Raw genomic sequence first — 24,113 nt, 5'->3', positions numbered from 1 at the left:
AAATGGTTCTGACTTGAAACTAGGAGCAGGACAGGAATAAAGATGCAGACGTAGAGAATGGACTTGAGGACACGGGGAGGGGGAAGGGTAAGCTGGGACGAAGTGAGAGAGTGGCATGGACTTATACACACTACCAAATGTAAAATAGATAGCTAGTGGGGAGCAGCCGCATAGCACAGGGAGATCAGCTCGGTGCTCTGTGACCACCTAGAGGGGTGGGATAGGGAGGGTGGGAGGGAGACGCAAGAGGGAAGAGATATGGGGACATACGTATATGTATAACTGATTCACTTTATTATAAAGCAGAAACTAACACACCATTTTAAAGCAATTATACTCCAATAAAGATGTTTTAAAAAAACAAAACAGAAAAAAACAAAAAGAATATATATATTGGACATGCCTATATTTGCATAAAGCACCTTTGGAAAGATACACAAGAAACTGGGACACCTCAGTTCCCTCCAAGCAGGGGAACCAGGTGGCAGGTGGCAGGGGAGCACGGAAGACTTGCACTGTGTTCGTTTTTGTACCTTTTGAGTTTGTGACTGTATTACCTGATCAAAAAAAGTAAATAAATATATTTTTTGAAAGCCAATGGAAAAATCCCAAGCCAGTTTCCCTTTGGGGAGGTGGATCTGCCTCGGTGGCCTTCAGTGTGAGTTGTCACAGAAAGAGGGGTATATTTCCAATTCTGTATTTAAAAGACTCTTTCTAAGGCAGAAAAACTTCTTTATAAGAAAATCAACTATTGTCATTCAACAAAAAAGGAAGAAGGAGGAAGAGGAGGAAGAGAAAGAAGAAAAGCAAGCAGCCATCAGGCCGAGCAGGTTTTGACATCTCTAAGCCCCTGCAAGGCAAGCTCCAGCAGCTCCTCCTCCCCTGCCTTTGCTAAGGACGAGTCTCCAAACCTGCTCAGTGCTGGGCCCCAAGCTGACCAGCAGCACAGATGCACTTCGGCCTCAGACTGTCTGGGTCTGACTCCCCTCCCCTCGTAGCTATTATCAGATTCTCAACACTCAAAGGAGTTTTCATGATTCCCCCAAAGGATGAGAGCTACAAATGTAGAGGTAAAGACAGACATATATAGAGCCTTCGAGGATGGGGGCCTTCTAAGACCCTCACCTTTTAGGGTCTCTGCACAGGCTAGTACTTCCACCTGGAATGCTCAGATCTTCCCCAGACTGGCTCCTTCTAGCCATGCCATCTAAAGTAGCCACCTTGCTCTCTTTATTCCAAAACACCATTTATTTTTATACCATTCATCATTATCTTATTCATTTTTATTCCTACACACATACACACACACACACAACCCCTAGGAGGGTGGGAATTTGGGCAGTTTCATTGTTGTACCCCAGTGCCTGGCATGGTACCTGGCACCTGTAATTCTCCATACATACCTATGGAATGGTGGAACTACACACTAAGACAAAGCAACGCCTCACGTTCTGGGTATTATGGGACACAGAAGTGGGACAGGCAATCTAGACTGGGGGCAGACATTCCTGGCAAAGGCACATGAAATTTAGGGAAGTGACAAGCAGTTTGGTGTTGCTGGAACACAGAATATTAGACAGTATTCAAGCAAACCAGCTATAAAAAGATATTTTTCAGACAATAGGACAAATTTGGACAGGGACTAGGTGATGTTAAGAAATTACTGATAATTTTGTTAAGTATGATAACAGCATGGTAGTTTTATATATTTATCTAAGTCCTCAGTTGTTAAAGATACAAAGTGAAGTATTTACAGGTGAAATAATATATCTGGGGTTTATTTTAAAATACTCCAGAGGGGGAAAGTGTATGGGGGAAGTGGCAGTGGGTGGTGGGTGGAGATAACTGAAACAAAATTTGAAAAATGTTGATCATTGTTGAAGCTGGTTTGATGGACAAATGGAGGTTGAATGTACTATTCTCTCTACTTTTGTGTGCTTTTAAATTTCCATAAGAAAAAGCTGTGATATATATTAGTGAATTACAGGAAGAACAATAGCAGGGGCCAGATCACAAAGGGCTTCCTGTGCCAGGTAGAGGAGGCTAGACTTGATCCTGCAGGTAAGGAGCCATCAAAGACTTTTTAGCCAAAGAGTGGCTTGATCAGATTTGCATTTTAAAAACATTGCTGTAGCCGCTGGGACAACAGAAATGAGCCTGCTGAGGCCCAGCTCCAAAGTGGCTGAGAAGCCTCTGTTTACTCCTGATGGAATGAGTCCTAGTGCCTTCCTCTCTCAGCCTGCCCACAGTGCCTTTCTTACTTGGTGAGAGGGGGGGATGGGGGGAGTGTAATGGAAAGACTTTATTTTTTTTTTGCAATAGATGCTTGAAGTAAAAACATTCAAACAATAAGATAATGGTTCCCCCATAACCCCATACCTCAGCAATCACCACAGTTAGCAGTTTGGTGTTTATATCTCCAGACTTTTTTCACTTATTTCATAAATTTTTACTGAGCACCTACTATGTACCATGCAGCATGCCAGGCACTGGGGTTATATCTGTGGACAAAACAGACAACAATCCCTGACCCCAGGGAGCTGGCATTATGCATACATGACCATTTGACTTTTTTTTTTTACATGAATGAAATCATCCTTTCTGGTAACCTGATTTTTCTCACTTTGTTATATGCCATGGACAGCTTTCCATATCAGTCCACAAAGAACTACCATATTATCTTTTATGACATATTTCAGACATACCAAAAAATCTGGATACCATAAAGTGGTCACATTATATGGATGCTCCAAAATTTGTTTAACTTGTCCCCTAATGCTGAACATTCAGAATGCTCTCATTTTTCCTTACAAATAAAAACACTGCACAACAAAAAAACTACTAGAGCTAATAAACAAATTCAGCAAAGTTGCAGGGTACAAGGTAAACAAGCAAAAATCAGTGTGTTTCTATACCCATGAACAACCTGAAAAGGAAATTAAGAAAATTCTATTTACAGTAGCAGCCAAAAGAATAAAATAGTTAGAAATAAACCTAGCCAAAGAGGTGAAAGACTTGTATATCGAAAACTACAAAATGTTACTGAAAGAAAATGACACAAGTAAATGAAAGACATATGTGCTCATATTAGAAGGCTTAATTTTGCTACAGTGTCGCTACTACCTAGAGTTATCCACAGATTCAATGTAATCCCAATGACTTTTTTGCAGAAATAGAACAATCCATCCTGAAATTTATATGGAATCTCAAGCGACGACAAATAGCCAAAACAATCTTGAAAAAGAAGAACAAAGTTGGGGCGTCCCTGGTGGCACAGTGGTTAAGAGTCTGTCTGCCAATGCAGGGGACACGGGTTCGAGCCCTGGTCCGGGAAGATCCCACATGCCGCAGAGCAACTAAGCCCATGCGCCACAACTACCGAGCCCGCGTACCACAACTACTGAAGCCCTCGCGCCTAGAGCCCGTGCTCCACAACAAGAGAAGCCACCGTCGCAGTGGTTGGGAATCTGCCTGCCAATGCAGGGCACACGGGTTCGAGACCTGGTCTGGGAAGATCCCACATGCCACAGAGCAGCTAGGCCCGTGAGCCACAACTGCTGAGCCTGCGCGTCTGGAGCCTGTGCTCCGCAACAGGGGAGGCCACGATAGTGAGAGGCCCGCGCACCGCGATGAAGAGTGGCCCCCGCTCGCCGCAACTAGAGAAAGCCCTCGCACAGAAACGAAGACCCAACACAGCCAAAATAAATAAATAAATAAATAAATAGTGTTCCCTTTAAAAAAAAAATAAGAGTAAACAAACATTTAAAAAAAAAAAAAAAAAGAGAAGCCACCGCAATGAGAAGCCAGTGCACCACAACGAAGAGTAGCCCCCGCTTACCACAACTAGAGAAAGCCCACGCACAGCAGCAAACACCCAACGCAGCCAAAGATAAAAATAAATTAATTAATTAATTAATAAAAAAAAGAACAGGACTCATTGTTCCTGATTTGAAAGCTTACTACAAAGCTACAGTAATCAAAACAGTACGTTAATGGCACAAGTATAGACATACAGACCAATGGAACAGAATTGAGAGTAGAGAAATAAACCCACACATTTATGGCCAACTGATTTTGGACAAAGGTGCCAAATCTCTTCAATGGGAAAAGAATAGTCTCTTCAACAAAGGGTACTGCAAAAAATAAAAAAAATTAAAAAATAAACCACAAAGTTAGACCTCTACCTCACACCATAAATAAAGATCAACTCCAAGTGGATCATAGGGGACTTCCCTGGTCGTGCAGTGGTTGGGAATCCGCCTGCCAATTCAGGGGACACGGGTTCGATCCCTGGTCCGGGAGGATCCCACATGCCACGGAGCAACTAAGCCCGTGCACCACAACTACTTAGCCTGTGCCCTAGAGCCCGCGAGCCACAACTGCTGAAGCCTGTACGCCTGGAGCCCATGCTCTGCAACAAGAGAGGCCACCGCAGTGAGAAGTCCGCACACCACAATGAAGAGTAGCCCCCGCTCGCAGCAACTAGAGAAAACCCACGAGCAGTGACGAAGACCCAACACAGCCATAAAAAAAATAAATAAATTTATTTTTTTAAAAAGAGTGGATCATAGACCTAAATGTAAGAGCTAAAACCATGAAACTCTTCGAAGAAAACATAGGGGTAAGTCTTCATGACCTTGGGTTTGGCAATGGATTCTTAGCTATGACACCAAATGCAGAAGCAGCAAGAGGAAAAATAGATAAATTGGACTTCCTCGAAATTAAATACTTTTGCTGCCGCAAAGGACATTATCAAGAAAGTGAGAAGACAACCCACAGAATGGGTTAAGATATTTGCAAATCATATATCTGATAAAGATCTAGTATCCGTGGGCTTCCTTGGTGGCGCAGTGGTTGAGAATCCGTCTGCCAATGCAGGGGACACGGGTTCGAGCCCTGGTCCAGGAAGATCCCACATACCGCAGAGCAACTAAGCTCCTGCGCCACAACTACTGAGCCTGCGCTCTAGAGCCCGTGAGCCACAACTACTGAGCCCACGTGCCACAACTACTGAAGTCCGCACGCCTAGAGCCCGTGCTCTGCAACAAGAGAAGCCACAGCAATGAGAAGCCCACGCACTGCAACAAAGAGTAGCCCTCGCTTGCCGCAACTAGAGAAAGCCCACGCGCAGCAACGAAGACCCAACGCAGCCAAAATTAAATAAATAAATTAAAAAAAAAAAAAAAAAAAGATCTAGTATCCAGAATGTATAAAAAAGTCAGCAGCAAAAAGACACACAACCCAGTTTAAAAATGGGCAAATAACTTGTTTAACCATTTCTCCAAAGAAGACACAAAAATGGACAATGAGCAGATGAAAAGATGTTCAACATCATTAATCATTAGGGAAATGCAAATCGAAACCACAATGAGTTGCCAGTTTATTCCTATTTGGATGGTTATAATAAAAATAAAACAGAAAATAAAAAGAGTCTATGAAGATATGGAGAAATTGGAACCCTCATATATTGCTATGGGCATGCAAAATGGTGCAGCCACTGTGGAAAACTGTTTGGCAGTCCCTCAACAAGTTAAACATAGAATTACCATATGACCCACCAATTCTAGTCCTAGGTATATGCCCCAAAAGAATTGAAAATGGATGTTCAAATACTTGTACATGAATATTCATAGCAGCACTCTTCATAATAGCCAAAAGGTGGAAACGACTAAAGTGTCCATCGATGGATGAATGAATGAAAAAATTGTGGCATATGCATACCATGGAATATTATTCAGCTGTAAAAAAGGAATGAAGCACAGATACATGTTACAGTACTCGAAAACATCATGCTAAGTGAAAGAAGCCAGACACCAAAAGTTGCATAGTGTTATGATTCCATTTATATGAAACATCCAGAATAAGCAAAAGCATAAAGACAGAAAGCAGACTGGTTGTTGTCTGGGCAGAGGGGGAAATGGGGAGTAACTGTTTAATGGGCATGGATTTTATTTTGAGGTAATAAAAGTGTTTTGAAACTAGGCAGAGGTGGTGATTGCGCAACATTGTGAATATACCAAATGCCATTGATTTATTGACTTTAAAATGGCTAATTTTATGTTATGTGAATTTTGCCTCAAAGAAAAATTATTGCAATGAAGATCGTCTCACTTAACACCCTTGCACATTTGTTGTATTACTTCCTTATGATATCTTTGTTGAAATGGAACTGCTGGATCAAAGGGCGTGGACATTAAAAACAAACAAACAAAAGACATGACGGATTTTGATCCCCAGAAGTGTTCATTGTTTGAATTTTGGTTGCTGTGATTTTATTAGTGAGATTGGACAAGTTTTTATATGCTTAGCAGTAAGTTAGTAACTATCTGTCTCTTCCATTACACTCAAGACCTTTCCCACCTGTTCATGTCAGCACTCCTGACTGGCACATAGTAGGACTTTAGTCGTAGTGGTGAGGAGCTGAAGGGAAAGCAGTGACTGTCAGCTCTTCCTGGTTCCCCCAGGGGCCAAGGCTAGCTCTCGACGTCCAGTGCAGTTCTAACACACATTCCCCCAGAAGTCACCTAAACGCTGTTGGGATTCACACTGTGAGTGGCATGGAGGGCATGGGTTTGTATTAGTTGGAAATGGAGATAAAGATAGAATAAGGGTGAGAATGAGGGTTAAACTGGGAGGTGGGAATAATGTTTGCATGTGTCTGTGAATGGAGACAAACAGAAGAGAAACCACGAAATCACAGCTATATACTGGGGGCGGGGGGTGGGTGTGGTGGTGGAGAGGGACAACTTCTCCAGTCTTCCCTGGCTGGCTTCTCTGCCAGGCTTGTGGATGCTGCCCTGAAGCTTTCCTGCCAGACTGGACTTCCTCCTCTGAAGGCACCTGTCATCTCCAGGGCGTGGTCCTGGGGTTACCAGCCTCGAAGGCGGGAGAGAGAGAGGGGCAAATGCCATCCTTCCAACCCTATCCACTCTGTCCCTGAGTTACTGGGCTCTCCTCTACCAGCCTTCATCCGATTTTCACTCATATTTTTTTCTCCTTTGAGGAGTATTCTGCAGAATCTGTTTCATATTCCACTCCTGAGCCCATTTGGCTAATCTCTGCCCCATCTCACTTCTGACTCTCCTGCAACTTCTCTCTCCCACACCCAGAAGCCGGACCCTCCGGCTCAGCCATTCCTTCATTCAACAGATATTTATTGATAGCCTGCTATGTGCCAGGCAGTATACTAGTCATCAGAGATACAGAAGTGAACAAAACACAAAAATCCCTACCCCTGTGGAATGTGCATTGTAGCTGGACAGACAGAACAAATATAACATGGCAAGTGGTGATGAGTCCTATGGAGAAAAATAAAGCAAGGTAAGAGTTGAGAGTGACAGGATTACTGTTTTAGATAGGGTGCCCAGGGAAGGCCCATTTGAAGAGGTGACATTGAGCCAAGACCTGGATGCAGTGAGGTGACAAACCATGTGGCTCCCCTGTAAAGTGTTCCAGGCAGAGGGAACAGCAAATGCAAAGTGCCTGAGACAGGAACCACCTTGTCACATGTGAAAAACATCAAGGCTGGTGTTCCGGAAGCGAAGGGAATCGGGGGGAGGAAAGAGTGCAGAGAAGTAGGAGGGCCCAGGTCCTACAGGCGCTGTAAGGACCTCGACGTTTGCCCTGGGGGAGACGGAGCGCTGTTGGAGGCTCCTGAGTAGAGAAGGACAGGATCCCTCTGGCTGCTGCGTGGAGAACAGACTGGAGGGCATGGGGGAGCAAAGAGACCAGTCAGGAAGCTGCAGCAGTGATCTAGGTAAGAGATGACAGTGGCTATATATGTATAACTGAATCACTTTGCTGTACACTTGAAATTAACACAGCACTGTAAATTAACTATACTTCAATTTTTTTTAATTAAAAAAGAGAGGCAGAGAGAGAGATGACAGTGGCTTGGACCAGAGTGGTGGCTGTGGAAGTGGTGAGAAGTGGTTTGGCTCCTGGATGTACTTTAAAGAGACAGCTGACAATCTGCTTATCAGTTGAACATAGGGTGAGAGAGAAAGACAAGGTTTGGGGCCTGAGAAACTGAGTGAACAGAGGTGCCATTTACTGAGCTTGGGAAGCTGGTGTGGGTGGGGGGTGGGATGGGCGACGGGGGATCAAGTGCCTTATTGGCCTGAGTTCAGGAGAAAGGACTGGGATCTCTCCCGGAAGCTTAGGGCTCAGCTCGATTGCTTGCTGGTGGGGGTGGAGGGTGGATGGTGAAAGTGGAGGCAACGCACATGGTTTACTGAGTAAAACTGTACCAGGCTCCACGTATAATCTGCCCACGCCACCTTCAGTGAGCACATCAAGGCTGAATTTCTTAACGTGGCATCCTTACCGACCCCATCCTGTGCTGCTCTCCTAGTTCCCATTAATGCCTTTGCACATGCTGTCCCCAACACCTGGTGAAGGCTGGCCCTCTGCTCAGATGTCATCTCTTCTTATCTCCCGCTTGATTTGATCTGTCTGCTTTTCTATCTCCCCCACTGTATTGGGAACTCCTTGAGGGCCAAATTGGCACCATGGTCCCCTCTGAGGCCTTGGTGACCAAAACAGGGACGAGCAGGGGCTCAGCTCACGTCTGTGGCCCGAAGGAACAGCTATGTAGGAATAACAGTCAGCCCTGAGCCCACCCCAATGGGTCGGGAGGCTCGACTTCCCACACAGGCATATGTGACAATGAGGAAAACAGGGCCAAGGAGGTGAAGTCAAGCTTGGAACTGGACTTGGATTGGAAGTCTGACTCCATCCCCCAAGCAGCAGGGAACAGGGGTCAGAGAAGAGTAATTACTCACATGTGTACAGCACTTGAGAGTTTATAGCCACAGACATTATCTCATTCAACCCTGGCACAGCCTCATGAGGTAGGTATTCTTATTTTTCCCACTTTACATGGAAGGAAACTGAGGCCCAACGAGCTAAAGTCACTTGCCCAAGGTCACACAGCTAGGAAGTGGCAGCCTCAGTTCTTGAACAAAGGTCAATCTGATGGCAGAGCCCCGGGCTCTGGACCTAAGACTAGGTCAGGCCTTGAGCTGGCTGGGAAGGTGACCAGTCGGGTCTGGACAGCCGTTTCCCCCTCCCTACCTGTCCCTCCTTTGTACCAAGCTGGTGGCAGTATGAATTGGCATTTACCCATCCCCTCAGACCAGGCGAGGCCAGGGCCAGGCAGCCTGGGATTCAAATGCAGCAGGGATCATCCAGAGTCGAGACTCCAAAGGTATCACTTGGTAGAAGTTTGAAGAAAATGCAAAGAGGCTATGGGAACCTTCCTTCCTCTTCCCAAGGAAGGCTTTAGGGGTGAGCCCCATCAGGCTGGCTGAGAGTCTGTCCCAGCCCAAAGCCCCTTCTTTCTGTTTGGGCGCGGGGCCCAGAGAGTTCTTGGCTGGCAGCAGCTGGGCCCTTGCACCTGTGGGTCTGGCTCCCCTGCTTCACAAACACACGCCCCCACCAAGCTCGGTGCTGTTTCCAGATGGCCGGTCACTTATGCCTTCACCCCACTTTGGGCCTTTCTCTTTCCCATTTGATTTCTTTTCCTTGCCTTGTTTTCTTCCCAGGCATTCACCCTCTTGCTCTTTTGCTCTCTCCTTCTCTCTCCGCTGAATACATTTCTTTCTGCTCAGTCTGTCTGCCTCTTTTCCTCTGACTCTAACCAAGTAGCGATGCAGTGCTAGCTTCCTCCTCTGTAACAGTGTGAGGTTCAGATGAGGTCATCTTTCCAGGCTCCACTGGCTCTGACATTCAGTTTTGAGGAATGGCAAGAACCTTGGGGTGGGGGGTAGCTAGAGAGCAAAAAAGGGAGATAGAAGCAGGCAGAACTGGGTTCAAATCCCAGCATCCTCATTTGCTAGCTGTGTGACCTCAGCAAGGTTGCCTCACCTCTCTGAGCCTCCTTCTGTAAAATGGGATTGATAATAATAGCGACGACCTCAGTGGGGTAGAAGGGGCTGTGAATTGACCCTGCTCACGGGTGGGAAAGTCCTTTAGGAACTATAAGGGGCAGGTCCCAGCAGACATTACGTTACTTAGAAGGCAGTGAGGCCCACTGGTCGCTAGCAGAGGCTCTGGGGCCTGGTTTGAATCCTCAGCCCCAAAACTAACAGGGTGTAGGACATAGGCAAGCTGCCTAACATCTCTGTGCCTCAATTTTCCTATCAGAAAAATAGAGATGAGGTAACAATAGTAGTCGCCCAGCACCTCAGGTTGTTGTGGGGATTCGAGGAGAGAATAAATATGGAACACTAAGAACGGTGAGGGTCTGTCGCCTAGTAAGTGCCCAAGAAACGTTACCATTGATGTTTCTCATCAGAGCTGGGAGGGATAAAACTCTCCTGAGGTGGCAATCTTAGGGGTGCTATGCCACTGCAGGAACATCAGCCATGCGCTCATCCAGGCTCATCTCTTTGCAGGGCCTCCGAATATGCTTGTTCAGATCATACGCCACACAGGGACCCCTGAAATTCAGCTTGTGTTCCTCCTGCAAAGCCGCGTGCCCTGGGGTGAGGGTTATGTAAATCCCAGAGGGAGCAGCACCTGTTTCTAATTGGTCCTCCCAGAGGAGGTGACTTTTTGTGATTGGCACAAGGAGCCTGGATGTGCTGGCTGAGGGCATTGTCTCGGTGTGGAGCCAGCAGAGGGACCTTGGGTCACTGGGCCTGTGGTCCTCTCCTCGTGGCTGGCAGCAGAGTCTGCACCCTGACCCCCTGAGCTACCTTAGGTCCTCCATCTGTCTCCAGCTCTGATTGCTGATCCCCAAAAGGATAAGCATCTGTGGCTGTGGGGATCCAGGGAAATCTTTCCAGTCCCCCAGGTTGTACATGTGAGATGCACCCTAACCACATGCACACAGCCATGTTTGTCTGAGCCAACCCCAGAGGCAATCAGGGCAACTGGTCCAAGCTGGGAGACTTCTCCATGCCAGCAGGGCTCTGACTAGAGGAAAAGTGGGGTCCATGATGGATCATGAGTGGAAGTCTGAGCTCTCAGATGCGATTGGATGTTGGGAGGCCGGGAGGGCAGGACCTCAGAGCCCAAGAGAGACAAGGGCAGGGTAGTACTCCCAGCATAGACATGAGATTGGGGGCCAAGGGGCTGCCACATCACTTCAGGGCTCAGGTGAGGCAAGCAGTTTCAGCCTGATGCTGCAGGAATCAAGGCCAGACTAAAATGGCCTCACCTTCTGAAGGATGAAGTCAGCTGTGCTGACCTAAAAGTGGCGGGTGGCAGAAAAGAGAGAGTATACAAGACCCCAAAGACTTGTGTTCTAGAAGCTGAAGTGAAACGAGGGAAGGCCTGGTGTGTTGAGGCCCAGCCAAAATGTATTTAGCAAAGTAAGATGAGGCCCCTGTCACTCCGTGGCATGGGGAAATTTATGGACTGAGATCCCTTCACAGCGCCCTTTAGGGATTTGAAGCATGTAGCACGACTGTGCTGGGCTCCAGGCGCTGCGGCGAGCAGAGGAAAGGAGCGCTGCAGTGAAGCACCGGTGTCCTGTGCCTGAGGAGAAAGCCCCTCTCTGTGCTTGCGGAGAGACGCAGGGGAACGTTCCCCCCAGTTTGGCCCAAAGTCATCCTGCCGATTGCTCTTTCTGACACAACCTCACACTTTCTTTCCAGTCCTATATTCCTGGCTGTGTGCAAGCTATTTCCACTTGGATGTTCTGCCAACAGCTTAAACTAAACATGCTTAAAGCAGAGTTTCTCTTCCCCCACGAAAACCTCACACCTTCCCAAGGCCTCCAGCTTCACTGCTGTCACCCAAACAGCCCAGGGCCTGGCTGGCCCAGCTGTGTCTCTTTCTCCCCGACACCAGCACCTTTCTCCCTCCCTGCCTTTGAACCTTGTGCTTTTCCCTAGATAATATTTTTCAGAGTCGTCTTTGCCGTCCTCGGGCTGCAGCCCTCTCCCACCCCGCACCTCGTCCCTGGAGACTCCTGCCGCAGACCCTAACTGGGTTCCCCGCTCAAGGGTCTCTCCCTCAAACTGGGCCACGAATACCCTCTGCCCCACACACATTGACCACCAACTGCAGTGGGAAAGGCCGAGCATCCGTTCTAGAAGCAAGAAGAGCATAGACACCGATAACAGAGGAGCAGGGAGCCTAGAGGGAGAGTTTGGCCTTAGGGGTGCGTCCCACCCTGTTGTGCATCCCAGCTCCGCTGCTTACTAGCTTTGCAATCTTGGGCCTGTTATTTCACATCTCTGGGCTCTGTGCCTTTCTCTCTAAAATGGGGTGATAGTGCTGACTTCCTAGGCCTCTTGTGAAGTTAAATGCCGGGAGGGAGCACAGAGAAGGGGCATATACTGGAACGACATCCCCAAAGCCTGAAGTGGGCGGAGCCATGAAGGATGTGCGAGGCTGGGTGGCCGAAGCTGTTTGCATATATTTGAGGTTTTCCCATTATGTAGAAATAACAGGAAATCAAGTAGGGAATCAATTCGACTGGCCCCAGTTGTTGGCCCTTTCCAAACTTCCCCACCCCCCTGTGTAAACAAGAAACCAAGGCTGCAATCGCTGAAGCTGACTGGAGTGCCCAAGGATGCCCTGTTATCTCCCTGCTCTCTTCTCAGTTTTCTGTTTCTCAAGGCCCTTTCCCCAGGGCTAATCTTGTTCCCTGTTCCCCTCAATCCTCCTCCTTTTTTTTTTTTTTTTTTTTTAACACAGGAGCAGAAGCGAGTGCCGGTCCAAGCCCGCTGGCCTGGGGCAGAGGAATGTGACCGCTCCCTCGGCGCGGGGCAGCCAGGCCCAGGCGCTCACTCAGGCTGGCAGCGGCAGGCGAGGCGCTGGGGAGGCTCCGGCACCTTGCTCCGAGGGGCTGGAAAGCGCTACAGACGTTAGCTCATCACTCCCTGGCAGAGGCCAACCGGTCTGCTATTCTCACTAGCATCTTCCAGATGGGGAAATGGAGGCACAACCGCACTCGGTGTGGTTGCAGACTTGCAGGATCCCAAGGGGGCTTCTGGGCAGGGTCTCCAGATGAAATAAGGGGAGAAAGGCCACCCCGACTTCCGAAATGGACTTGTAGTCCTTGAGATCCTACAGGAGAAGGAAGAATACAGGAAAGAACTGTGATGCAGACTGCAGTATCTGGAGGGGGCACGAAGGAAGGATAGGAGGGGGTGGCTAGGACTCACCATCTCCTGAGCCCCTCACACATGAAGGGGTCCCCAAACAGCTGCAGCTTCACTCACTAGCCCATTAGGAATGACTCACCACTCTTACTGCATGTACGATGTTTGCCCCACCCATTACCTCTGGAGTAAGAGACAGCAGGGATAAAGTCTGCATGACCAGACACCAAAGGGTTAACTATGATGCTGGTGGGTTATGATGTTTCCCTCCTGGTGCTTTTCTGTTATTTCCAATTTCTGTGCAGGGAACAATTATGACATTTATCGCCAGACAAAATGTTAATTTTTTAAAATTGTTATAAAGAAGCAGCAACTGGGATGTGGTGCCCCAAGTCAAGCCCACTGTCTCACTTCCCAGCTGTGTGACGGGTGGGGCAAGTGACTTCACCTCTTTAAACCTCCGGTTTTCTACAAAATGGAGATAATCAACCCCACAGGGTTGGCATAAGATTGTAAGATAATGGGTGAGAAAATGCTTTTTAAAAAGTATTTATGGAACTTTTCAAACATAATCACAAGTAAACATTATAATGAAGGCCCATGTACCCCTCTTCAACAATTATCATCTTATTTTTTTCTATATCCCCATCCACTTTTCTCCCATCCCCACCGGAATATTTTAAAGCAAATCCCAGACATGCCCTTTTTTCCCATAAATACTTCAGTATTGAATTCTTTTTTACATTTTTCATAATTAAAAGATAATACATGATAGCTGTAAAAAATTTGGAAAACGAAGAAATCGTGTATAAAAGAAAACAGTACAGCTGAAACTAACACAACATTGTAAATCAACTATACTCCAATAAAATTTTTTTTAAAAAGAGAGAAAACAAAAATCACCCATAACCCCACCACCCAGAGACAACCACATTTTGGAGTAGTCTATTATTTATTCTATGCACACCCACATATATATATACATTTTTAACAAAAGTGGGATCCTACTGTATATGCCATTTGTAAGTATTCATTTTATTTTAACTATAAAAGTAATAAAATCATATTAAAGAAAAATCATAATCCTTTACCACTTAATATAAAAACTTAATATTTTAATATATTTCCTTCCCATTTTTTTCAATTTACAGCCATACTTTTAACACCAGTGGGATTGTACTGATTATGCACTTTTCAAATTATGAACCTGTTTTAATTGTAAGAAAATAATATAATCTTATAGCAGAAAAATAAAGGAAAAATATCATGCATAATCCCACCACTCAGTTATAATCATTGTTAACATTTTGGTGTTTTGTTTGTTTGTTTGTTTCTAGGTTTTGTTTTTTTTTCTTAAGATACTTTTTTTTGGGGGGGGGGCACACCCCGCGGCATGTGGGATCTTAGTTCCCCAACCAGGGATCAAACCTGTGCCCCCTGCATTGGAAGCGCAGAGTCTTAACCACTGGACCACCAGGGAAGTCCCTATTTTGGTGTATATTCTTTCAATATTTTTTCTATGCACAAATAATTTTAACAACAGTAGAAGCATACTGTTTATGCAGTCCATTAACTATATAAACTTACAGTTAATTATAAGAATAATATAATCATGTTGCATAACATAGAGAAAAGAGAAAAAAAATACCTCACGATCCTACCACCCACCTGACAGTGTTGTTGTTTTCCTGACCATTGCTTCATTACCCATATTCATACATGGTTGGAAACAGTGAGTACTTAATTTTCTGTTCTTTGTGCCCTTTGCAACTTGGCATCATATTTATGCAACTTTGTACCCTGTGTCTTTTTTTTAGTTAATATTTTGTTGTGAACATTTTCCCATGAATAAAAGAGTTTTTGAAATCAGGATTTAAAAACAATTTTTTTTAGTATCAAGGCACCAAGGGACGCTCCTTCACCATGGACATTTAAATTGCTTTCCATTTTTCACTATTACAAACAATTCTGCTCCAAACATTCTTAAACAAAGACCTGTGCTTTTATGGGAGTTCCCTGGTGGCCTAGTGGTTAGGATTCCAGCCTTTCACTGCTGTGGTCCGGGGTTTGATCCCTGGTCGGGGTTTGAACTGAGATCCTGCAAGCCACGTGGCAATGTGTGCTTTTTAACTTTTCTACACACTTATTATATATGTTTCTAGAGACCACTCTGTATGCGTACGGGCTGTCCTGTAAAAAGTCATGGTCTTTTATTGCTCCCTAATTTACTCCCGTCATAAGGCTCAGACAGCCCTTGGTTCTGGAAGGTGGGATTTTGAGAACAAACCTGCATTTTCCTCTTTCTCCCCTTCCTGAGTTTATAGACCTGCTTCATCCTCTCACAGCCTGGTTTTTAAATTAGTCAGTCAGCAAGTATTATTGAACCTGAAGTGTGTAAGCTGAGGCAGGACTAGGAGGCAAAAGGAAAAGAATCAGAAGGCACAGCATTTGTGGACCACTTACTACACAGCAGGCATCAACCCAAGCTTTTCCTTTGATCCTTGCAACAAACCCACGGAGTTGCTCCCATTATAATCCCCATTTAACAGATGGGAAAACTGAGGCCTAAAGAATGAAGCCATTTGGCTTAAGATCACAGAGCTAGTAAATGGCAGAGTAGGGATTTAAACCCAGGAGGACTGACCCTTGAACGTGTACTCTTGGCCACAGTTTAGATGCCCCCTTACCCTCCCAGGCAGCAAGGTGCAGGGGTGAGGGTGAGGACTCTACAGTCAGCCTAACCTGGATTCAAACACCGGACCTCCTGGCTGTGTGAACTTGGGCAAATCTCTGGGACTCCTTTTCACCTTTGGTAAACCCTACCTCACAGGGCGTGGGAATTAAATGAGATGATGGATGGGAACATGCCAGGTCCAATGCTGGAGCACAGAAGGTTCTTGCTGGGTTATCACACCTGTCCTCTCCTTGGTTTGCGAGCTCGCAGTCTAGTTGCCAAGTTAGAGATAAGAGTTCAGCGGAGAGCTCTGAGCTCGGCTGGAACCGACTGGGAAGTCAGTGATCCAGGGCATATTTGCAGAGAAATGCAAATGTCTCCTTTGCTCTCTCCCTGCCTCTGAGACTAACCTCCCCTTCCATCTGCCCCCCCAAAGGAAAAGGGTGGCTTTTGTGCTCTAAAGCTGAGTGCTCGTAGCCCCTCTCTTTCCTGCTCCCAAGGAGGTGGACAGTGGAGATGACAGGAAGTTACCGGTGGGGAGACCCTTTCTGGCATGTAGGCAAAGAGAAATGTGGCGGAGGGCGCTCCTTTTTCTGCCCTTCAATGGTCCGGATGGGGGAGGGGGCTGGCTGTTGAGCAACTGCTCCGGAGACACTCCAGAAGCCGAGATGAACATATGCCTCTTTCTAACAATTGGCCTGGGAGCCATCCAATAGATGGAGGGCGGATCCGCCACCTCCCGGATCCGGAGCCTTCCGCAGAGACGCTGTCGCGGTTTCCAGACCCTCTCCGGAGCGGGGGCTGAGGGGGAGGGTAGGTCGGAGGTCCAAATTAGCAAAACACAATTCGAAAGCCCGGGCTCGCTCACGTCAGGCAAACACCAAGATGGCTTGAGGGTGTATTTCACAAGCAAACTTTGTAGGGTTTTAGGGTCCCGACAGATCCCTCCTTTTATCAGAAGGAAACTGGGCACGACCTACGATCTTTGTGCAAAGTGAGAAAGTGCAAGGATGGTGTGTAGGATGTGATTGTTACTGGGGTTTGTGTTGAGGCAGGGTGAGGGGAAGGAAGGGAGACAGGCAAGGTAGCTTTGGGGGCTGGGGAATGGGTTTACCTGGCGTCCAGAGCACTGGCCCCAGCTTCCTCCAGGCGTCAAGGAAGGGCCTTGATCTGTCCCTCTGTTTGCTCCCCATCTTTACGTCAGTAAGCCGGTCAGTCCATCAACAAACAGAACTTCGTTCAAAGAGCAAATGCAGGGCACTTTGGGGTACTAAAGAAAAAAGAATAAGAAAGAAAGAAAAGAAGAGAAAAAGTGGGAAAGAAAGAAGAAAAGGAAAAGACCTTTAGGTCTTCAAATCCGATTAAGAAGACAGAACACATACACAGTGAAAATGACTTCATGACTTTCCCTCCCCCGCTTTTTTCTTAACACCAGGACTTTTAAAAAAGAGCATGTTTTATAAACACTGTAAACTGAGTAGTTATTGCTGAAAGGGGCCAAAAAAAGAGAGTTTGGTAGAGAGGTAGTCCTGGTGGCCTTCCTGTAAGAGGCGAGATGGGAGCTTGTTGGCCAGGAGGAGCATGACTGAAATGAAGGAGAAGACCCGGGCCTCTTTTCCGAAGAGATTTGTAAGATAACATCCTAACCCGAGGAAGATGTGTTCCTAATGCAAAATATTATTCTTATTACCTGGGAATGATTATATAATGATAATAAAATAACCTGGCATACTGGGAACGCAGGAGTCCCCGCGAGCCCCGGGGCAAGTTCTTCATACCCTGCTGCCTGTTCTTGGCCTTTCGGCTGTGCCTCATGAGCTGCACCTGGCCCCACGATCCGTGACATATCTCCCCGTCGCAACCCGCCAGCCTCTTTCAGCCCTGGATAACCACAAGAGAGAATCCCTCGAACCCAATCCCAGCTCAGGTCTTCGAGGGAAGCCACCGCTGCGGGACGGTTAGGCCCTCCGAGAAGCTCTGCCTGGAGTCTGGCGACTTTAAGGGGAAAGGGACCCCCAGCCTCGGCCGTTCAACCAGGGAGGTGGTGCAGCCCAAAGGGAGCAGACAGACTCCGAGAAAGCCCTGTAGAAAACCCAAATCGTGCCCCCTGGGCCCCGTCCCTTGTTCTTCCTCCTCCCCTAGGTCATTTCCTGAGCCCATAGCTCTCCCCCCAACCCCCTGAAGCCCGCTCTGACCACCCTCTAGATTTAGGTCAGAAAACAGATACTAACAGCTCTCCCTCGCCTCAGCGAAATTACTAAGTGGAATTTATTGGGCAAGTCCATGCAGGGCGGTGGGGAGAGACTGTGCCCGGGGCCCGGGCCCCCGCCCGCTTTAGAAGCGCAGGCGTCGGCCGGGGGCTCGGGGCTCGGGGCGACCACGGCCTGGGCCCGCCAGCCGCACCCCGGGAGCCGTGGCCGGTCCCCGGCGCCGCCGGACCCGCGGAGCCGCTCGGACTCCGTTCCCCAGCCGGCCCTTCGCTTTCACACGATCCGCGGTGACTGCACCAGCTCGAGCGCCTTTAAAGGGCCACACACGCCAGCCGCCGCTATAAAATGTTCCCAGCGGCACAGCTGCAGAAGGGGCACCGCTGAGCTGCCGAGAAGAGGCTCGCTCCGCCCGGCTGCCCGCCCACAGCCCGCCGGAGAAGGGTCGTTCCTGGCGAGGAGGAAGAGGGCTGAGGAAGGCGCAGCACCCGCTCTGGCCCTCGGTGAGTATCCAGTTCAGATTTTGCCACCAACTCGCCCACGAGCCAGGACATGTGCTAATAATGCCCTAAGCCGGTTATAAAGACGTGGAAATTGGTGGGGGGGGGAGAGAAAAAGGGGGAAAAGGGTCTGTCCTTCCTGGGATTCCTAGCCGAGGCCAGCCTGCTCCCGTGTGCGTGTGCGTCAGGGCTCTCCGGGCGGCAATGGGGGCTTGAGACCCGGTTCCCCAGCGCCGGGAAGGGAGCGCGGTGGCCGCTACCGCCACCGCCACCGCCACCGCCACCGCCCCGGAGTCAGGCGCCGAAGCTGCGGGCGGGCGGGCGGGCACGGGCGCGGGCCGGGGCTGCTTGGCGCGGCACGGTGAGGTGCGGCGGCGGCGCGGCGCGGTGGTGCGGGCTTTTCCCAGGCGCCCCGGGGTCGGGTGGCACTGAGCGCGACCGGCTCGCGGCGGCGGTGGCGGCGTGCGTGCCAGGGGCTGGGGGCTCCGCCGCTGTGCCCGCGGCTCACCGGGCTCCGCGCTTCCCTCTCTCCAGGGCAGGCGGCTTCGCGGAGGTAAGCCGGGCCGCCCGGTAGGGCGGTGGGCTGGGCGGCGGGGCCGGGGACTCCAGCGGAGCGGGCGCAGGGAGCGGGCGGGGGCCAGGCGGGCCGGGGGTCTTTGGGGGACTTGTTTTCTGTTTGAAAGCTGCTCTGCTGGGGGGCGGAGGGGCCGTCGCCCGCCCGCCCGCCAGCCAGCGAACCGGTTCGCTCGCCAGCGCGCCCGCCTGCCGGCCAGCCGGGCCGAGCGCCCGCTTCTCCTGGGGAGACAGCAGCACCTTTTCTCCCCGCGCCCGCGCTTTCTCCAGCTTGGCTTCCACCGACTTTGCTAATCGCCCGGACCGCATCTGGACGCTCCGGCTCTGGGGCTGCACAAAGCTCAGGTTTCCTTCGGGGGCTGAAGGCGAGAGGGGCTTTTCGGGCCGAGTTCAGAGGAATTGAGGGATGGAAGTTAGAGAATTCGGGCAACTTGCCTCTGCTGCCTGGTCGACCTCTGCTCTCCCCCACACTCACGCCCCCCCACACACACGCACACCCACGCACACACCCCTCTGCCTATAAACGCCGGCGGCAGGGCCGGGCCGCGCACGGAGTCCCTGCCTCGCCAAGCGCCGGACTTGGAGGCAGACAGACCTGGCTGCGAATCCCGGCTCCGCCACTTTCTAGCGCTGTGACCTTGGGCAAGTTACCGAACCTCTCCGAGCCTCTCACTCTTCTCGTAGCGGAGTGATAGCACTGACCACAGGCGACTTGGCTAGGGGGTAGGCTCAGCCCGCGGCCGCGTCGGGTGCTCTGCGGGCGCTCAGTAAGTGTTGATGAGGCGCGGGAGTGGCCGCAGCCGGCGCCGGAGTGCGCCCCCGCGCGCGGCAGCACCGCGGGGCCCCAAACTCGCCGCGGAGGCCGAGACCCCGGGCCCCTCCCCGCCTGTCTATCCTGTCTCCACGATCGGTTCCTGATACGGCACTCGCGGGATCGGACGCTCGGGGCCCTGGCGGCCTGGGTGCTCGCGCTCCACCGTGCAGGGATGCTCCCGGCCGCCCCCAGCTCCGGCGGCTCCACCTGGGATGTGGCGAGGAGGGCGGCCGAGCTGTCCGCAAACAACGGGCCTTTAGTTTTCAGGTGGCGAAACTGACTGGTCTGGTTAGAGCGCATCCAAGCCAAGCCGCAGTACTGTTTGGATTTTTAAATTTCTCCTGAGTGAGAAAATAGCAATCGAGATGGAGCCATCCGGTTGGTGCCATTTTAACTTTTGGTCCCCCAACAGGTCAAAGACGCGGCCTCCCTACCTGCCTCTCCCTTCTCTCTTCTTCCTCTCCCTTTCCCACCCTCATCTAGGCGGGAGGGGGCTGCCGGCCCACGGGACGGTCTGTGAAGGAGGGCGGGCGGCGGGACCGGGAACTGGTGGCCCGGGCCCGCGAGGCACCGGCAGGCGAGGAGGCACTTGTTGCTCTGGGTTGCCCAGCCGTCTCTCGCAGCTGTTTCGCAGTGGTCGGCTTGAGGCTTGGAGAGAGAGCTGGGACGTTTCCGCGCTGCCAAGTTTTGCCTTCGAATGGGCTGGGTGGCAGAGGGGAGACAGAAAATCGGGGAAGCAGGGGCAAGGATTCCGATCGAGATGCGGTTGCCTCTTCAGACGGATACAACAACACTTACTGAGCGCCTATGGAGCACAGACCCAGGCCGGGGGTCGGGGCTGGTGGAGGGGGAGGCGGCGATGGGAGGCGACAGATCTGAATGGAAACAGGGTCCTGCCTAGGGGAGCTCACAGCCTGAAGGGGGAGACGTGGTAAAATGGTCTTCCCCAGGAACTGGTATCAGAACAGAGATACTTTTTTCTCTTGCGCTCTCTCTTTCTTTTTTTCCTTTTTCTTTTTTTCCTCCTCTTTCTGTTTCTTTTTGTTGTTGCTGCTGCTGTTATTATTTTTTTTTTCTTATGTACATTCGGGTACTTGGTAGCATAAAGAAAGAAGAAAGGCTGGATAGGAACAGGAAAAGATGGACATCCACCCCCCCCCCCGACATTTTTCTTAGGACATGAAAATTGCTTGATACTGAAGGTGCTGGGCTCTTGAAGACGACATGGATTAGATTCCTTATCTTGTAATCACTGGCTTGAAATATTCTCTGGTTGCCTCAGAGAAGAAACAGGGCTTCAGTCAAGCAGTGGTGGCGGACCCAGCAACCGATTGTTTTCTCGTGTTTTCTCCCCCCCCCCCCCTTCCTTTTTCTATTTTTCTTGCCTCCCTCCCCTACAAGTAAGCGGTGCAGAGATGATAAAGAGGGGTAGTAAGTGCCCACTTTCTAGAAGGGTCTGAGCAGATTCTTAATGACCACTGGGGGGAGGGAGGTGTCACAGAATTCTAGCCTTGTTGGAAAGATTAGAGACTTTTGAAGATGCTGAAGATTCTTTGGGCCAAGAGGTATTTATAAATATGAAATTCTACATCTCTAATTCATCATGAAGGCTAGAATATATGGGGCTTTTTAAAAAAAGCTTCTGGGAAAATAACTTTAGAGTTTTCAGAGATTGTTTATTATTATTATTTTCTGGTTTGGGGAGATTCTTTTCCCTTCATCCCCTTATCTTATCCCTTTGGCATTTGACCTAGGGGATCATTTCTTCAGGAGCCATTTGAATCATTCTAGGTATGATGATTTGGCCAGCGGTCAGATGAGGCATGTGGGCACAGGAGTGCTGGCTCCTGCTCCCAGAGCCACTGCCACCTGATGGGAAAGCTGTTGAACCTCTGTACCTCAGTTTCCCTCTGGGAAGAATTATGCCCACCTGTCACTACAGATGAGTGTGTCTGGGCTCAGAGCAGGTGTCCTGGGAAAACCAAGTGCTGCCAGGTCTGTCTTGGAGGGGGCTTGCAGTGTGGAGGAAATTGAGACATCCCTAGCTGCTCTCTGGCTACTTCAGAGCCCCCAGACTACCCTGATCAGCCCAGCTTCTCTCACACAAAACCATGGCTGAGGCAGGACTTTGGAGCCCCATGACATTTGCTTTGGGGACCTATTCCTTCTCTGGGTGGCAGCCCCCAGCTTTCTAGGTCTTCCTCGCCCTGACTCCTTCCTACTTTCTCCCAGTTCTGGTGGAGGCCTAAGTGCCTCCAATCTGAATGCCAGTGGCCCTTTGAGACAGTGTGCTACTTACTCAGGGACATTGCTGTCCTCAGAATCAGGAATAGTGCACCCCTCTTGGGGCTCTGACATCACTGGCATGAGGAAACAGTCACATGTGTCCCCTCTTGGTGATGTGGGTAGCTGGCTGTCTGGGCAGCACCTTGCCAAATCTAGCACCTTTCCTGCCTCAGGCAAAAGTTCCAACTGGATCTCCTCCCTCTGCTCAGGTGGACTCTGGTCTTGGGTCTAACCCGTCACCATCCTTGCCTTGTAGCTGTGTGGAGTGGCCCAGCTTTGGGCTTTGCTAGTACCTGCTTGGTCAATAAAGCCTTTGCCCTTATCACCTCTTCTCCCTCACATACAGCACAACAGCTCCAGCTGGCAGCATCACCTCCCACCAATTTATCCAACTTCTGCCAAGGCTCTGAAATGCCAACTATGTCGAGGCCTGCACTTGATGTCAAGGGTGGCACCTCACCTATGAAGGAGGTAACTTTTGCCATTTTACAGACGGAGACACTGGAGCCGGAAAGAACGGGGCCGGGGCCGGGGCCGTGTGGTAGGCCCTCCTGGCTGGGGTATCTGGTGTCCTTTAGCAGACTGGAGACAGCAGGGCTTTCTTGGGAGAGAATGAAAATAGCTTCTACCTAAACATGGTCACTTCGAACCCACTAGGGGTATTGAAAGATGGCAGAGAAGGGAGCAGAGAAGCAGAATTGGAAAAGGCCGCTCCATTGTCTCAATGGATTAAAGTGAGGCTGAGAAGAGGGACAAGGAGATCCCATTTGTAGAATGGAGAGCTGAAGGCAGAGTCGGGGGACGGAGATGAAAGCAGTGAACTCATTTAGGATGGCGGGCGCCCAGCATGAGGACTTAGGCCTGAGCACGGTGCTCGGAGCCACGGTGGCAGAAGGATACTTGAGCCTGACTCGAGCTAGGAAAGGAGCCTACCTTTCCAGGGGGCCTTCGTGCTACTTCCCCACCACTAGCCCCTGATGAAGCACTTTTTGGGCCTGATGAATGGTGAGGAACAAAGCCTGGAGCAGGGGTACCATGCTCTGCCTTTCTCTGTCTTCCAGGATGCCAACCCAGAGATGAGCTCTCTGGCCTACTCTAACCTGGCGGTGAAAGATCGCAAAGCAGTGGCCATCCTGCACTACCCCGGGGTAACCTCGAACGGAACCAAGGCCAATGGGGCTCCCACTAGTTCCTCGGGATCTCCATCTCCAATAAGCTCTCCTACTGCCGCCCCTCCCACTAAACCCCCACCCTTCAACCTGCACCCCGCCCCTCACCTACTGGCCAGTATGCAGCTGCAGAAACTTAATAGCCAGTATCATGGGATGGCCGCCGCCCCTCCAGGCCAACCTGGGGAGGCAGGGCCCCTGCCAAACTGGGGCTTCGGGGCTCAGGCGGGAGGGGCGGGGTCACTCTCTCCTTCTGCTGGTGCCCAGAGCCCTGCCATCATCGATTCAGACCCGGTGGATGAGGAGGTGCTGATGTCACTGGTGGTGGAACTGGGACTGGACCGAGCCAATGAGCTGCCGGAGCTGTGGCTGGGGCAGAATGAGTTTGACTTCACTGCAGACTTTCCATCTGGCTGCTGATGCCAACTGTTCCTAAAGATGGAGGAATAAAGCCACCAATTCTGTTGTAAATAAAAATAAAAGTTACTTACAAGAGATGGGCCAACTGGAGGTGCTCTTCATTGAGGTCTAATGGGGTGTGGCATGGTCTGACATTCTTTTAGCAATCCTGAGACCCATGGTGGGGTTGCTGGTGGATAGCTGGGAGGGAGCTGGGCTGGATGGGAGGAATGGGGAAGACCGAGGTGGGGCCGGGGGTGGGGAGGGGAGGCTCCTCACTGAATTCCTGCTGCCACTGCCATCACCACTGCCATTATATCTCCAGGAGTCCAAGTACCTAGCCTCACTGCCCTAAGACCCCAGGAACACTGTCCTATTCGAGGTTGATGACAGGGGCTGGTTGGGAGCATTCTTGGAAGAAAGACTGATCCAG

The 24,113-nt window shown here is 49.9% G+C and overlaps 1 protein-coding gene across 3 annotated transcripts; it reads left to right on the top strand.

Annotated features, from left to right (window-relative positions):
- The first annotated feature begins 18,335 nt into the window (after nt 1-18,335).
- Nucleotides 18,336-23,729, top strand: CITED1 (Cbp/p300 interacting transactivator with Glu/Asp rich carboxy-terminal domain 1). Of its 3 annotated transcripts, XM_068533832.1 has the most exons (4): nt 18,608-18,618; nt 18,974-18,992; nt 22,459-22,583; nt 23,174-23,729. In XM_068533832.1, the coding sequence occupies exons 3-4, from the start codon at nt 22,524-22,526 to the stop codon at nt 23,699-23,701; spliced, it is 588 nt and encodes a 195-aa protein (XP_068389933.1). In that variant the 5' UTR covers nt 18,608-18,618; nt 18,974-18,992; nt 22,459-22,523; the 3' UTR covers nt 23,702-23,729. The 3 variants fall into 3 exon arrangements, with proteins under 3 accessions (XP_068389932.1, XP_068389933.1, XP_068389931.1); XM_068533831.1 differs by lacking the exons at nt 18,608-18,618; nt 18,974-18,992 and adding an exon at nt 18,336-18,442; XM_068533830.1 differs by lacking the exons at nt 18,608-18,618; nt 18,974-18,992 and adding an exon at nt 20,127-20,204.
- Nucleotides 23,730-24,113: the final 384 nt, after the last annotated feature.

The sequence above is a fragment of the Eschrichtius robustus genome, chromosome X, assembly GCF_028021215.1.
Source record: "Eschrichtius robustus isolate mEscRob2 chromosome X, mEscRob2.pri, whole genome shotgun sequence".
NCBI classification, from domain to species: domain Eukaryota; kingdom Metazoa; phylum Chordata; class Mammalia; order Artiodactyla; family Eschrichtiidae; genus Eschrichtius; species Eschrichtius robustus.
This window is presented reverse-complemented; position numbering and strand designations above follow the sequence as displayed.